Source organism: Ailuropoda melanoleuca, chromosome 2, assembly GCF_002007445.2.
Source record: "Ailuropoda melanoleuca isolate Jingjing chromosome 2, ASM200744v2, whole genome shotgun sequence".
Lineage (NCBI taxonomy): Eukaryota > Metazoa > Chordata > Mammalia > Carnivora > Ursidae > Ailuropoda > Ailuropoda melanoleuca.
This window is the reverse complement of record NC_048219.1, coordinates 174,597,648-174,614,358: the sequence shown is the minus strand read 5'-3', so window position 1 is coordinate 174,614,358 and position 16,711 is coordinate 174,597,648. Positions and strand designations below refer to the sequence as shown.

Genomic DNA, 16,711 nt, shown 5'->3' with positions numbered 1-16,711 from the left:
AGGACCAAAAAAGTCTCTGATTTACTTCTATAAAAGGAAATGTTTTCTATATCAGAATAAAATGTCTTTAACATTTTCATTTGTTTTAGATTACTTCCCACTGAAAATGAAGGGAATTGTTAGTGACACTATATGCACTGTAAAACTCCTGAATAGCTGATGACAGTCTCTCTTTTTTTTTTTTTAATTTTTATGCAAGTAATCTCTGCACCCAATGTAGGGCTCAAACCTACAACCCCTAGATCAAGAGTTGTACCTCTTCTGACTGAGCCAGCCAGGTGTCCCTTACCTGATGGCGGGCAAATTTCATGTTCCCCTTATTTGAGCAGAACTTTTGCTATGTTTAAACTGCTTACCTAACTAATAAAATATTGAAAATATTGTTTCCAAAGTTGTATTCCTTACCTCAGTTAGCAAATGATTCTAAGAATTTTCTTTCAATAATGAGTCAACTTTTTTTTTTAATTGGGGAGTCAACATATTTCTGATCAACTATATTTTTCTTATAGCAAGAGCAAATTAGGAAACATGGAGTGCATTGCTGATGATAGATTTAACCTCTGGTTCATGGCAGAGTCACACTTTTGTCTGATTGCCACTGTAAGATTTTCAGAAGGAAGACAGGTTTCAAGATGATAGCCCATCTTATCTAATTATATTTTCTAACGAAGATATAAAATTACAGAGAATCATAACATCTGACCCTCATTTATGAAACAACCATTTAAGTTACATATATGATTATTACAGGCAGTGATTAATATACCTTCCTAGCAAGGAAAACTTGTTAATACTGTTGTCCTTTTGTATGAATGTGTGTAAGTATACACATGCACAATGTGCACACGCACACACTTTTAGATGTGTGTTATATATAACTGATGTAACTGTTACACGTAAAGACTTGTTAGCTTGAGGTATCCTAGTTCCTCGAAATTGGACTAAAGTTAAGGTAAACATTTGATTTATTGCTCACACAGGGCCGCTTTTGAGAGTCTGTGGGGTACTATTGAGATTTACACTGGGACAAATATAGATTGTCCTGGCTGAAGTGAGGCATATGATTCACAAATGCTTAAAGATATTTTATTTAATTATTAAATTTTATTTATTTGGTAGGATCTAGAGGCAAATTTATCAGAGCTCAGAAATGTAAAAAGGAATAGATAGTTCCCTGCTGTGTTTATTTTTTATTACTTTAGGTGAGGAATGTATTTATGTGTATTTAAGCTGAGTTACTTGACAGAAGAACTACACTCACAACTAGTTATAGGCAGACATATAATTAAAATTCAGATTGGTCTGAAGCCTCTTTCAAGCACAATATGCCACTCTAAGGAAAAATCATGCAGATTTGAAAGGTAAACCAAAAAAAAAATAATAATGTTTCACCATTTTACTTAAAGTTTTATACAAAAATGCCCTGTTCAAATTATCTGACTAGCCTGTTGTTTTTGTTTGCTTTTACTTCCTATTTAAATTTTTAAAAATTCTGTTTAACATTTAGTACCTATAAATAAGCAGTGAATCCACTCTGTCTGACCCAGTGAATCCTGAAACCCATCTCCACATTATTTAATTTAATTTAGACGTTTCCAAAAATGGAGCTCACTGATTTAAAGTCATATTGTTGGTTGTAAATTATGCCATTGGTGTTTTATAGGACTTCTGGTTATTTCTCTTATCTGTATTGAAAATTATTCTGTATTCAAGAAATAAAGAAAAATATACCTACAACATTAAATTAAAATCCTTTTATTTGGTGATAAACCTATAATGGAATCTTATAGATTTAGCATTCTTTGCAATGACTATATTAGTCAAAATACCAGTTTTACGTAGTTTACAATTTAAAAAAAAATACCACTGTATATTTTTAGGAAGATAATCTGTCCTTGACATTAAATGGAAAGTGGTATAATAGTTTTAGAGCCATTGAGTTTTAATCATAAATTATATTTATTTTACTACATTTTTTTTTCTGATCTGATCTGGAAAGAAACATATCAATGAAGGAGAATATTTGGATGTTTATAAAATCAGGTTTCATGTATTCTCTCACATTTTATATTCCCCAGTGAGAAATAACATGGTTCAAATATAGCAATAAATGTTAAGAATATATCTTATTATATGACTAATACAGTTTTGGGATATACTACTCTTACAGAATATAATACATTCTGTTGTCTCTGAACTTCTAAATGAAATTATGAAAACTAAATTATATGTTTTTTAGATAAATGAGCCAAGTTCATTTGTGATTCAGAATCTTTATTGTATTAGGCTCTTGAATAGTGGGAGAATATCTCTTTCATTATAGTATCTCCAAATCACAGAATAAGATAAATTATCAGTTAATCACATCCTTTTAATCTAAGCTTGGAATTGGCACCTGAAATGCCCTTTTATATTTTAGGGGTTCCATCTCTTTTTAATATGTAGGCAAATGACAACAAACAATACTCCTGTAACAGATACGGAATGACAGAGTATTCTAGGTCCCTTAGTGTTTGACCCTTATGATCTTGTTAACAGTGTCCTATCTCAGCTTTTTAAGAGGTTACTCTGACTCACGTGTAAAACGAAACACTTTCTTTCAGAAATATAGCTTAGTTGTCAATAGTCAGCATTATACCTAGGAAGGATATATAGCAATTTTTAAAAAGTAACTTAAGTAGCTATCTCCTCTTTATCCAAAGGGTCCTCATAGGAGCTGAAGCATTAACTCTCAGGAAAAAATGGGCATCTATCCTACACCTACAAATATCTAGGGATCATCAGAATTGCGGGGAGTAGGAAATGTGTAAACAGTATTAACTTCAGATTAGGTTGGCTTTCTGAAGCAAATTGTTAATTGTACATAGTGAGTGATAAATGCCTCAGATGCATTAAACTATAATTAATAGAAAATATCTACAGAAGTACTTACATCATAAAAGTGACGGGGATAGCAAAGTGAATTAATTGAAAAAATGCAAAGTAAACAGTCAAGGAAAAAAAGAAAACAAGGCCATTAGTATAAAACTAAACTTTAAGACAGTGATTTATTTTTCTGCTTTTTTCTTAAATTTAACAAACTTTTATTTCAAAGAATATATAAATACATTGTATAAAATTAGAAAATACCCATTAGTAAAAATACAAAAATAAGAGCACTATAGTCATACTATCCAAAGACAAGTACCGTTTAGTGTCTTAATGTATATTCTAGATATTCGTATGCACATACTTGTGCATGTATGGATTTTTCTCTTATTGAGATTCTATTGTTTCTAACCCAATCTTTTAAGTTTCTAGCCTGCATCTTTCCATGGCAGTACATTTTTATCTCATCTATTACCTGAGCCATAATCAAACTTTTCAAGTTACCTAAAAAATGTCTATACAAATGGTTGTCCAAACTAAGGTCCAGTCCAGGATTGCATTTCACATCTTGTTGTTATAACTAGTAAGTCTTCTTAATCAACACCAGTACCTTATTTTTCATATTCACTTATAAAAGAGAGCATACATGTTGACTTTTGGAATATTCCCCCTTCTCAATTTGACTGGTTGTTTACTTATGGTTCATGATTTAATTTTCAAGAGTAAATTCTACTGAAATATGAAGAATTTGACCACTTAAAAAGTCCAACAAAACATTTGTGTACGATTTTTAGGTGTAGAAACTAGTTCTTTACCTCTTCAGGTTGTTTGTACCTCTACCGCTCCTGCAGGGGGTAAGAGAAGAAAAATGGTAAAGAAATGGAAGCCCACCAAGGAACTGCCATGGGAAAATATTGACAGTAAATGCTAACTAGAAGAACATAGAAATTACTGTCTATTAAGTTTTTGAGTGTTTTATGTGCATTGCCTTGACCTAACTAAGTAGTAATGGCATGACAGTTGATAGCCACCCAAATTAAATGGAAAAAGTGAAGGCAGAGGTCTTATTTTGTTCTATTAAGAATGATTCTTCTTAAAATGGAAAACAAACAAAAATAAAATAGAGCATTTTCTGTTAATTTACAGTGACATTGACATATATTTTCATAAATTCATGCCACTTATTCTTTTGCAAAATAGATAAGCAGAGGAAGTTTAGAGTTTAGTTTAAATCTACAATTAACAAAGTGTTGAGTACTATTCTCAGTCATACATATATCCTATGCAATAAAAATATTGGGTCGAAGAAAAAAAATACAACCCTTTGTGTAGTAATGGCTTTTTCAGGGATATGTTAGGACTTGAACTGGAAATTACGCCTTGGACTGAAAACTTAAAATATTTTTTGAAATACATATTTAACTGCCATGCTCAAAAATACGATCTTACACACGCCAAAACACATCACAATGATGAGTTTGTGGCCATACTACACTTTAATTTTCTCAGCGTAGATTTTTATATCTTTATAAAATTCCATTTAGGAAAATCTAGTTGAATTATAGCAACATTCCAGTATGCCATAGTACTTTCGGCTGTCAGGAAACAACCTTTAGGATGAAATACTTCTTAAGGTTTTTCTGTAGTTTTATATGGCAATATAACAGTCATAATCTTTAAAAGGCATGGCTTCATTTATAGACGTGACACAGATTTTATTCAAGAGCTCTTTAAAATTTAAAAATTTTATTTAGGATCATCCACTATCATTATTTCTGATGTGTCTTTCAGCAAAAGTTTATTTTGCAAGAGCAAGTAATTTTTTTTTTCTAAAAGAATGTAGTCGTACAGAGTAGATTCTTCTGCAAATAGGAATATAAGATATAAAATACTCTACTATGAAAAGCATGGACATTCGGGAAGTTCTTTTTTTGTTTTGTTTTCGTATCTGTCATGGCTTCATGGTCAAATATATATTAGGTAACACCTATGTGTTTTACTCTGGGCTCTTTGTTATGACGTATGAAATTAATGCACGTCAGGGCTCTGACCACAGAAAGTTCATAGATACTACTCTACTCTAGAACAAGAAATTAAGACCATAAATATCACTTTTCAAGCAAGGAAAAAATTTATCTTAGAAAACAGTAAATGATTAGTTTCAAAATTATATCTTAGCTAACAATGTATTAGAGAAACACTTTAAGAATATAAATCTCTAGTGAATCTCTTCTAACCCCCTTTTAATGTAGTACTTAATGTGTAGACCTCTTTTATGGGTATATGATGCTTAGGGACACTTTTGATAATCATAATTTCTCCTGTCATTATAACTCTGAGAACCTGTCTGACCCAATTCTTTGGGTTTTTTCCTGCCCTTTATCCCAGGACAGATGCCTAGCCAGAGTTTGAAACAGCGCTTTTGTCAATACATCTCTCTTACTGGTACCCTCCTGCTCCGGAGTTGTGCGGGTCATGTGTCTCCAGACCATGCCTTTTTGCTTTAGAGCATTAGTTCTCAAAGTGGGGGGAGAGGGGGTTGGGGGTGATTTTGGCAGACATTTGACAGTATCTAGAGAAATTGTCATGACTGGAGGATGGGGTGCTACTGGCATCTAGTGGATGGAGGCTAAGGATGTTGATAAACATCCTAAAATACATAAGACAGTCCCCCACAGCAAACAAGTGCCCAGCCCAAAATGTCAATAGTGCCACTGTTGAGAAAGCCTACTTTAGAGAAAATGTTGAAAATGCCACAACAATATTATTAAAATATATTTCCATTTATTTACAGAAAAAGTAAAATGAAAATAATTTAAAATGCTTGTGTATCAACATTTTGACACGTGTTCTTCATTCTGTTACCAAGTGTTATTTTGTGTTGTTGTTGTTGTTGTTAAATAGCATGCTGTGGCCACTCATCTCCAAAGATTACTTGTATGTGCATGGTTTATTATTTAAAAAACAAAACAAAACAAAACGTGGGCATAGTTTTTATTCCCTCAAAAATTTTGTGATGGCTCTAATGCGTTTTTTATTTGTATTTCTTCTAACTGACTAGACTTGTAATGTGTGGATAATGTATTGCACAACTGCTCTTTTTCTCCCTCTGTCTTGTCTCCCTTCTTAATTTTTTTTCCTTCTTCTTTTTCATTCTGGTGGGCAGAACTCCGCTAATTGCAGCGGGAGTTATCGGCGGGCTCTTCATCTTGGTCATCGTGGGTCTAACATTTGCAGTTTATGTTAGAAGGAAGAGCATCAAAAAGAAAAGAGCCTTAAGAAGATTTCTGGAAACAGAGGTGTGGTATTTATTTGTTCTCCATGCGTTTAGGGACTTTTGTTAGGTTTAGAAGGTTTAGATGATACTCGGTTTTTTAATCCAAGTGAAAACTTTGTTCAATTTCCTGCTGAGGGTTTAAAGTTTATAGCATGTTATACAGAGTTGATGAAAAATCAGAGTATATAGTAAAAGTAGTCAAGGCAGTTTTATAGCTTAAAGAGGACAAATGGTGGAGGTCAAGGAAATTATCTGATTGAATGACAGATCTTATTGAAAAGACATATCTGTTTCTTTTGGAGGAGGAATCCCACTAGAGTTCTAGGATATTACAGTAGCGGAACTAGAAAACATCTGGGTAGAGGATATCTCAACAGCAGAACTGGAAAAATGTTAGAATTTTTCTGATTCAAAATAAAGCCAGATAGGCAAGCAATTTATGCTTTAATTAGGGTCATTAAATTGGTCGCCACTGATCCCATTATATCAGTGAAAAGCTGAGCTTACAGGATAAAGCTTCCTATTGTAATCGCACAGACCTTACCACACAATTTATGGGAAGCATTTCATGTTATGCATGTTAGTTATTGTGAATATGTAAATTGCCAACAAATTATTATAATTTCTCTTATATTGCCACACTGAGTTCTCTACCATGCAAGGTGATAGTTTTCACTGTGTAGGTTACAGGGGAAAAACAATTACAGAAAAACTATGCATTGCCAGATCCTTTTCAGCTTGCACTTTACCTTCTTTCTCCTGATACACACATCCATGGCTGTCTGAACAACTCAGAGCAATTCTGTTCTGAGACTTAGTCTTCTCTGGATCTGCTTTTTTGCTCATTGTCAGTGTGACAGTCTGACTTTTCCTTTTAACACTGACAGGAATGAAAATATTCACTCATAAATTTTGCAAACTGATCATGAATTAAATTTTAGCTCTCTTCCTCCAGAAGTTGAAACTAGATAGAAGAATCATGTGAAATGTTCAGGAAGCTACTTTAGTTCCATGCAGGAAAGAATGTCTAAGAATTGGAGTTGTCTAAAATTAGAATGGGTTATTTTATCGATAGAGATATTCAAGCATAAGATAGGTAGTCAGTTATGTACATGAGAAAAAGTAGTAGTAATTTTTACTTGAGCTGGATGTTTACAAAAGTTCAACTTGATCATTTTCAACCTTGCACACGTGAATACAAGTTTGGACACAACACATATGCTGTGCATATTTTCAGTATAGCTAGGATGCTGAAGGCAGATAGAATTCTTCCTCATGGCCTACTTGGGGCAGTCGTGGAGAAAAGTCAAAGAAGTGAAGTAAATTAGAGAGGAACTGAGGGCTTGGAACAGCAATGGACATTGAGGTGATTGAATAAATAGGAAAGGAATTCTGTCCCTTAACCACATGCAGGAAAGTCTCATGGCTATAAAAACAATTGTTTTATTTTCTTTTTTAATACGGTGCTTTCTAGGAATGTCCTTCAAATTGACGTTTCATTACTAAATAAACACATACTGATTGGTTTTAGAAGCAGATTCTATTTTTTATAAAAAGTTATTGCTTAGCACTAAATTAGATAATTGTAGGATTCCCATCTTTCAATAAAAGTAAATAACTATGATTTTCTATCATCTAAACAGAAAAGGAATTCTTAAGAGGATCAACTCAAATCCTTAAATACTAAAGCTAGAAATCTGTCTCAGATGTGAAAAACTTGTTAAAGCATGATATATTGTTGGAATGTACTTAGAGTTAATATGCTTTTCCAAAATCATATTTCTCCAGATTGTCTGTCTTCTGTTACATGCGTAAAAGTAGAAAATATGGTTTTTTTTTTTAACATACACTTAAAAGATGCACTGTAAGCTTGATGCTTTGATGGATACTGTCATTAGAAAGCATTAATGGGGGGCGCCTGGGTGGCACAGCGGTTAAGCGTCTGCCTTCGGCTCAGGGCGTGATTCCCGGCATTATGGGATCGAGCCCCACATCAGGCTCCTTCCCTATGAGCCTGCTTCTTCCTCTCCCACTCCCCCTGCTGTGTTCCCTCTCTCGCTGGCTGTCTCTATCTCTGTCGAATAAATAAATAAAATCTTTAAAAAAAAAAAAAAGAAAAGAAAGCATTAATGGGACGTGATCCTATCCCTTTAAGAGTGACAGATTCAGCACCTACAATATGCAAGCAATGTTCCAAAGTTTTTCAGCTNCATTAATGGGACTTGATCCTATCCCTTTAAGAGTGACAGATTCAGCACCTACAATATGCAAGCAATGTTCCAAAGTTTTTCAGCTATGTTACATCCCATTTCATCCTTTGACAGTCTTCCATGGTAATTATTGCTGTACCTATTTCACAGGTGGAAAATAAGGTATTAAGAGGGGTAAATTGCTTTCTCAGCCTGTAAGTGACAGTACTAGTGTACAAACCTATAGATTTAAACTTGACACCCTTTCTGCCATACTGGTTTGCAAAATGAGACAATGTTTCTTTTAAAGGTATCATTCTCAAATTCCTGGAAAAATGTGTTTGTATAAATTTTTAAGTGATATCTAAGTAAATTACAGAAGACTAAACATTGCAGGTACAATTGTGAGGGTTTCAAAATATGGAATTATGGCATATTATATGCCAAAGCATATATATGTGTATATATATATATATATATATATATATATATATATATATATGGCCCAAAATGCTGAAATCTAGTCCCCAATCTTGCATATGACTTTTATATAAGTTTTTATGTGATTTTAAAAATAATTCATTAAAGTTCCTGATTATATACATATAGTGTATCAAAGTCTACTAAGTAAATTCTGCATCGCAGATTTGGANACTGTCTCTATCTCTGTCAAATAAATCAATAAAATCTTTAAAAAAAAAATAAAAAAAAAAAATAATTCATTAAAGTTCCTGATTATATACATATAGTGTATCAAAGTCTACTAAGTAAATTCTGCATCGCAGATTTGGATTCAAATTAAGGAGATTCTCTGATGGAATTTTTCCAGTTTTGCAAAGGATTTTGTAATTCTTTCTGAGATTTATTTTATGTGATTTTATATGCATTTTTAAAAATGTAAATTTGAAAATGAAATGGAAACATAATTGTTGTCAAGCTTTTAGACAAGAGCCTAAATTTATTGATAATTTTATCATCTTCTCCAAATTCTTGCCAACTATTACTACACTTATCTACATTCAAGATTCTGTTCAGCTACTTAAGCAGACCATGATGTTCACAAAGGCATAATAATAACCAAGCCACAGGGTCACAGTGCACTTAGCATTGTAAACAGACACTGTGAAATACTGTGATGGCTTTCAAGACCATTTGAGTAGGAGTTGCCTTTAATTATTTCCTTATGCTGAGAGAGAGCAAGCTATTTGTCTGAGTTTAAAGTTTAGTTCCTTTATTTAACTTAAAAAAAAGAAACTTCTATTTCTCTCACTTGCTTTTTTACCCAAGCATAGATAAAAACCTAAAATTTTAACGTAAGGTATAGACTTTTGGTACCCATAGTTTCTCTCATGTTTACACTTTGTTTTGTTCTGTTTTTTCTCACATAGGCAAGAAAGGTACACATTCACATGCCTTTCCCCTACTTATTCATCCTTTCTGGATGAATGGCAAATAAACTGAACACCTAAAATTACCTGAATTTATCCCTTTTGGCCACACCCAGACCACTTTATAATCTTGTATTTCCCACCCTAATCTCATCCTTCAGACCTGTCCCACCCCCTAATGTATTCTGCTTTATGTTTTCCTCTTTCTTCCTGATGCTGTGTCCAAACTGTTCTTCACAATGGTAATACTCTCCTCCATGTCAATCCATTTTTATTATCTCAAGAACAATTTTATTTATTTTTGTAAAGACTGTATGTATATATGTATGCATTTATTTTTGAGAGAGAGAGGGTGAGCAGGGGGAGGGGCAAAAGGAGAGGGAGAGAGAGAATCCCAAACAGACCACACTGAGCACGGAACCTGGCATGGGGCTTGATCTCAGGACCCTGATATCATGGCCTGAGCCCAAACCAAGAGTCAGAGGCTCAACCGACTGAGCCACCCAGGCGCCCCCTCAAGACCAATTCTAAAGTGTGCCTCCTCCAGGAAGCCAAAATTAGTGAAACTTTCCCGCTCGTGGCTATTTTATCCCTGTGCATTCCATAGCATCCACTTATGATCTAGAATCAGTTCACAGAATGTTAGAATATTTGATCTGTAAAGTACTCTAGGGCCTTGCTACTTAAAATGTGTTCAAGGACCATCGTCATAAATAGCTATCACCTGGAGTTCTGCAAAAATGTAGATTTCAGCCCCAACCTTAGACTTACTGAACTAAAATCTGCATTTTAACAAGAATCTCAGGTAATTCAAATGCACATGAAAGTTTTAGAAGCACTGTCCTGGGATATTGGCATTGTGCTAACTTACTTTCTTCTCTTCTGACGCATTTGTCCTGGCTTCTTAGATTTTATTTTTCTATNACGCATTTGTCCTGGCTTCCTAGATTTTATTTTTCTACGTATCAAGTCTCCTAAAACAAGAAAGAAAACTTTGCTAGGGTACATGGACACAACTAAGATCTGAGTCTTAGCTGGAGAGGCCAAAACTGGAAGGGCTTCAAAAGTAGGATTAAGAGCCCCTAATTGTCCTAAATTTCTTTAAAGTCAGGGGTGGGGGTGGGGAATCTCCTAGCTTAGTATGCCTCAAGGTAGGCACAATTTTATACTTGTGTTCACCCAGGCAAAAAGCATGAGAAGAGAAAGGATAGACTCTGAGGGAATAGTGAGTGATCCAGAGGACAAAAAGTATTGTTTGTCAAGGAAAGCGTGCTTGTGTGTTTTTTGGTATGTATGAGGAAGAGGGAGAGGCACTGACTAGAACTGAAAGCTACAGAACCCGTGTTCTTTCTGTTTTGTAGTTAGTAGAACCCTTAACTCCCAGTGGTACGGCACCCAATCAAGCTCAACTTCGTATTTTAAAAGAAACTGAGCTCAAAAGAGTGAAAGTACTCGGCTCAGGTGCTTTTGGAACAGTTTATAAGGTAAGTAAAAAAATAACCATACCACCAGTTATTTTTGTTTCAGACTTGTCTTAATAGCCAGAGTTATTGCTCTAGCCAACCTCATTTCCTTTTAATATTCAGAGAGGAGAACCTGTATCCTATTGAGCAGTTGCTGCGCAAATGAATTCATTCATTTTTGTTGAGCAAGCTGGGATAAAAACCGGCATGAGAAAGCAGGAAACTAGCACAAAGAGCACACTATATAGTCTTTCTTTCCGCGCCCTTCTGATCGGCTTTTGATCTCCTCTCCCTGTTGGCAAATTTTGTCCTTATCCAATAGACACAGCTCTAGCCCATTTCCCTTCCCTCTCCACAGTGTGCCTCATGGAATCCCAGACAGGCCTGAGCGATATGCAGTAATCCTTGCTCTTCTTTTCTTCTGCCCTTTAATTCCCATGGCTCCCCATCAGGATGGCAAGGCCTATCTCTTTAGGATCTATACAAAGGTGATGACGTTAACAGGATAGGATTAACTCCTAAAACACTTTTTTGCCTACCTGTTAACAGATCTGATTAGGCAGAAAATTTTCAGTTTTGATGTCCTCACCATTTTATGCAAACTAAAAAAGTGACTTGATTTGTGAAATTCAGGTTAGATAGAATGAAGAGTGAAGTCATTGGTTTCCAATGAGAGAGGTATTTTTGGAAAGACAAAGTTCAGATAATGTCATCTGCATGTTTACTTAGTTAACTTAATTATAAAACCAATTCAAAGGCCAGGCCCAAGGTTAATTGCGGTGAAATTTATTTTTAATGTAAGTAACAAGTATAAGAAACTCTGCTGGCTTAGTGCTAAATCCTTCTTGTAATGTACATTTTGACATCTCCAAATTTTACTTTGATAGTTTTATGTATTTCTTAAAGCTATATGCATGCCTGCAATTTTTACAAACATTTTTGTTAAAATAGACTGGATCTTAGAAATTTTGCACTTTAAAATATTCATTTTTCCTACTTAAAACAAATAATTTATTTAACAAAAATGTCAACAATTAGAATACAAACCTTAATATTCTCCCGAGTGTTCCCAAAATAATTTAATCCCTTTAAAATAAAATTATTTTATTCTAAGGCAAAAATACAGAAATTTCTTAATCTCTTAGTATACATATTTTGTTCAGTTAAACTCAAAATTATTAATCGAGCACCTAATTTGAATAGAAACTATTCCAGGCTGACTCGGTGCTTTCTAGTCTTCAAATTCTTTGTACGTTCGAAGAAATACAACTTACCTTGTTTTTCTATTTATATTATGCTGGAAATAATGGACTTCCATTTCAAAGATAACTCAATTTTGGATTGTTCCTACCATCTAATCTGCCTTTTATTTTAAAGATGGTATGGTCTAAAAAGTGAATTTTGTTTTAAATCATGGATACCATTTAACTCAACAATAAATATGATCTAGTGACCTCAGCAGGGAAAAATTATCCGTTTAGACATTTAATTATAAAGCTTTATAAATGTTTGTATTATGAACAACTATTTGCCTGTTGTCCATGAGCATTGTACCTTTATTGAAATTACTTGTATTGAAAGTTCCATAAGTATGTTTGAATTTTATACCTACAGTGTGTATGGTTGATCCTAAGTTTTAATTAATATATTAGTTCTTAGCAACGCATATTGTTTTAAGCCATAAAGAACTATCCTTGACCACAGAAATGCAAATTAGATTAGCTAATTAATTGGTTGATTTTTCTCCTGGTTAGGGATACGCTGTGTTTAAGCATAAAAGATTTGAACCAATACCATGGATATTAGTGTAGTTGAATTTTTGTCTGGTCAGGCCTAGAAAATAATGACTATTCTTATTTAAAAAGCAGTATAAATTAATTCACACTGAATTCATATTTGTATTTCAAAAGTATACTTCAGGAATATTTTAATATTGATGCTATATCTTTATAAAGTAACCCCCTGTGGTTACTTTATTGAATAATATTGAGCGTGTTCTCTACCCTAGATACTATCAGTAAGAAAATGTAGCCTATGGATCTTGAGCTCCCCCTCCCCATTTCTGCGTTAGTAATTAAAAAAAAAATTATACCACAAGGAACTTGGCTTATTTTTTATTTGACACATAGGTTTCCCTATTCACTTTAAGAAGAACATAGCTCTTAAATTCACCTTCTAATAGTTAAAGCCTTTTTTCCCCGTATTAATCTGACTTTAATAATTCTTGTATTTAGGTCTCTTCTTATATTATTGTAACTTTCAATAACATAAACATATATGTTTTAGCATAGAAGTGCAAAGTGAAAAACATTTTTTTTCTTTAGTTTACAACCAACTGATATTAAGAAAAACTAAAGATGTTCTCTTTAGAAGAGATTTTTTCCCCTTTCATTTTAATGTTAAAACTGGACTAAGAAGACTTTTTTTTTTTTATGTCAGGGCTAATAAATTAAAATTTGAGATTTTCTTGCTTCTGTGTTCATTTGGGACAATATGCTTAAAAAAATTCTTATATAATTGATGCATCCTCCTATGTCTTATCAAAATTATTGTCCTAATTTAAATGTTTGAATCATCTACTCAGAAATGCTGTTATTTACCTTAATGTTGTACTCGACTCAAGCTCTACCTACTTTATACTTTCCCAGCGTGTAGATCCTGTTCAGATATTATATTTTTGTAGGAAGCGAGAACTGGCTATGACCATAATAGATATTTTATAGTCAGAGATAATAAAAATCCTTGGCACACACATACACAATATTTGATAATAAAAATAAATTAATATGTGCTCAGCACTCCCTAGTACTTGCCTTTGAAAACTAATTCTTAAATAATCACCTTAGAAAACAAATTCTTAAATCAATCCGAACTTTAGGAACATGAGAATATATTCTTCTGTATTTTTATTTGTCTTAGTTGCAGAATAATTAGGTAATATGAAAGCTGAAAAGAACCTCCAACATTACTTAACCCAATCTTCTAAATTACAAATCAGACAATTGAAGATCAAAAATTAGAAGAGTTTTCTCCAAGTCTTAAGAAGTTGATATATCATCCAAATCTAATATTACTATATCTTATTTCATTTTTGTCACTATTGAAAGCCTTTTTCACACATACAAATTGAATTTTATAATAACAATGCTTTATAATAGTAAACACCTTAAAAGCAGAATAAATATATGATCCATCTTCAGATAATGAAAGCAGACAACAAAGTTGCTAAGTAACTTGTAACATATAACTGGTGTTAGATAAATGTTTGTTGATTGAATAAAAGAATATAGAAACTCTAAATTATTTTTTTAAGAAGTTAATAGATTGGTTAAATCATATTTTGTTTCTGGTATAAATTTGTATATCTTCATATAGATTTACTGTGCTTTTTTTTTTCCCCCAAAGGGTATTTGGGTACCTGAAGGAGAAACAGTAAAGATTCCTGTGGCTATTAAGATTCTTAATGAAACAACTGGTCCCAAAGCCAATGTAGAGTTCATGGATGTAAGTATAGACACCAAGCAGTCACATTTTTTCCATTATTAATAGATTGCTTTTAGAATTAAAAAAAAAAAAAAAGAAAAACTTCACTACTTACAAAATTTCCTCTCCAGAAATAGTATACTCTACAATTAAAGCCTTGAGCAGGGGTCAGCAAACTTTCACTTAAAGGACCAAAGAATAAATAGGCTTTTTGTGCTTTGTGGTCTCTGCGGAAACTACTCAACTCCATCATTTTAGTAGGTAAGCAGCCATAGACATTTAAAAACACGAAACACAAGAATGGGTATGACTGTGTTCCAGTAAACTTTATTTACACAAACAAATTGAAGGCTGAAAGCCTGGAAACCAAATCCTGCTCTCAAGGGCTTTGTATTTAACCACTATGCCAAAGAAAGGCAAATTGCATTTGGGAGTAGGAAGGATGATCTGAAAAATTAATTGGGCTGCTGTATTTTATTATTGTTATGATCTACTTAACAGAAAACATCAATCAAGATTGGTTTCTATAGTAAGTTAGTGTTAAATTTAAATTTGGAACTTACCTAAGTCAGATAATTACGAATTGAAATTTACTTTTTTCAGTTCAAAATTCAGAAGACAAACCTTATGGGTAAAAAGCTCCAACTATAGAAAAATAATAAGAGAGTTCTGAAGAATAAAAATATTTTATAAGGTCAATCAGAACTTTAAGATTTCCCCTAGCAAAAAGTGTAGATTGAGCTGTTCAGCAAATTTCAGAAGGTTGGACGGATAAAATACTATGTAGTGCACTGTTATTTTTTCACATTCAACACAAGATATCTTGCCAGAGGTTCTGTCAAAGACCCATATATATATTCTTTCTCGTTTAGCATAATGTCTTCAATAATAAGAATGATTTTGATTTTCAAATGACCTTAATATGAAAAATGATGCAAGCACATGCACTTTGATTTTTAAAGATGGATTGCTATATATTTCTACCCAGTTTCTCTTATAAGCTCTTTTATAAGTGGTATAGGAGCTCAGTTTTTGGCTTTGGATAATTTATTTGGGTCTAATGCTTACTCTCTTATATAGGGCTGCTTTTAGTTCAACTATGTATTGGTTATTAGATAATAGGGCTGATAATTAGCTGGTACAGGCCAGCTGCTCTGATCAGTTGGTGCTGTACCTTCCCAGTTGCTAAGTATTTTGAACACCACCCTTGTTACTATCTACCAACACCTGACAGACACTGAATCCTGTAACTAAATAGTGTTTCCTTCTGCAGGTGTCTAAAAGTTCTGACACACTCTTAGCTACCTGCCCTGGCTCATACAGTAAAATGTAAAACTGAAAACTTTTTCGGTGATGTCACAATCAATTTGATCTTGATTATAGGAGTATAGTTGTGAAGGGAATTTTCAAAGTGAAAATTATGAAGAAAGAGGACAATGAATATAAACAGTGTATGTTAATATGTAAAACTGATATTTNTAAAACTAATATTTAAAAAAAAAAAAAAAAAGGTCTTGCCCAGCCTAGACTGCAGCCAATGCTGAAATTCACAAGAATGCTAATAATCTCTACTGGAGGCTTGGACAGCCATTTTTGTCATATTTCCATGGAAACAGGCTGGCAAAAAGGGGTTAAGAAGCTACAAAATAATCACCTAAGAAAGAAGCTCTAAAAGCTCCATCATGATTTTGAATGATTATTTGAAAGCTCCTAACCCCATCCATTCTTTTTTTTTTTTTTTTCTCTCTGATCTGAAGTCTATTCCCATGGAAACAAGATTGGGGATGGCAGCTTGAAGTCTTAGATTTCTACTGAATTTTAGATGAGGCTCTGATTGAGCCATGAAAAGGGTCATTTTCCTAAATGGTTGATAAATCAGGTGACCAACAGACTCCAAACAGTATGTTCTTTCAAAAAGTTAGAAAAATATTAGGGAAAATATTTTGACTGAGCCTCTCGTACCTTGTGGATAGATGCTAGAAGTCATTAATAGATTGGTGGACTGCTATTGGCAATTTCAATAAATATCAGGCAGAAACACCT

At 33.3% G+C, this 16,711-nt stretch overlaps 1 protein-coding gene across 5 annotated transcripts in view; it reads left to right on the top strand.

The window, feature by feature from the left end:
- The window catches only part of ERBB4 (erb-b2 receptor tyrosine kinase 4), a 1,065,595-nt gene that overhangs the window by 864,167 nt on the left and 184,717 nt on the right, over positions 1–16,711 (top strand). For all 5 annotated transcript variants that reach the window (XM_034655108.1, XM_019802141.2, XM_019802140.2 and 2 more), the window contains 3 exons: positions 6,035–6,167; positions 11,084–11,206; positions 14,591–14,689. In XM_034655108.1, the coding sequence (XP_034510999.1) occupies positions 6,035–6,167; positions 11,084–11,206; positions 14,591–14,689 (355 nt within the window). The remainder of the gene's footprint in view (positions 1–6,034; positions 6,168–11,083; positions 11,207–14,590; positions 14,690–16,711) is intronic.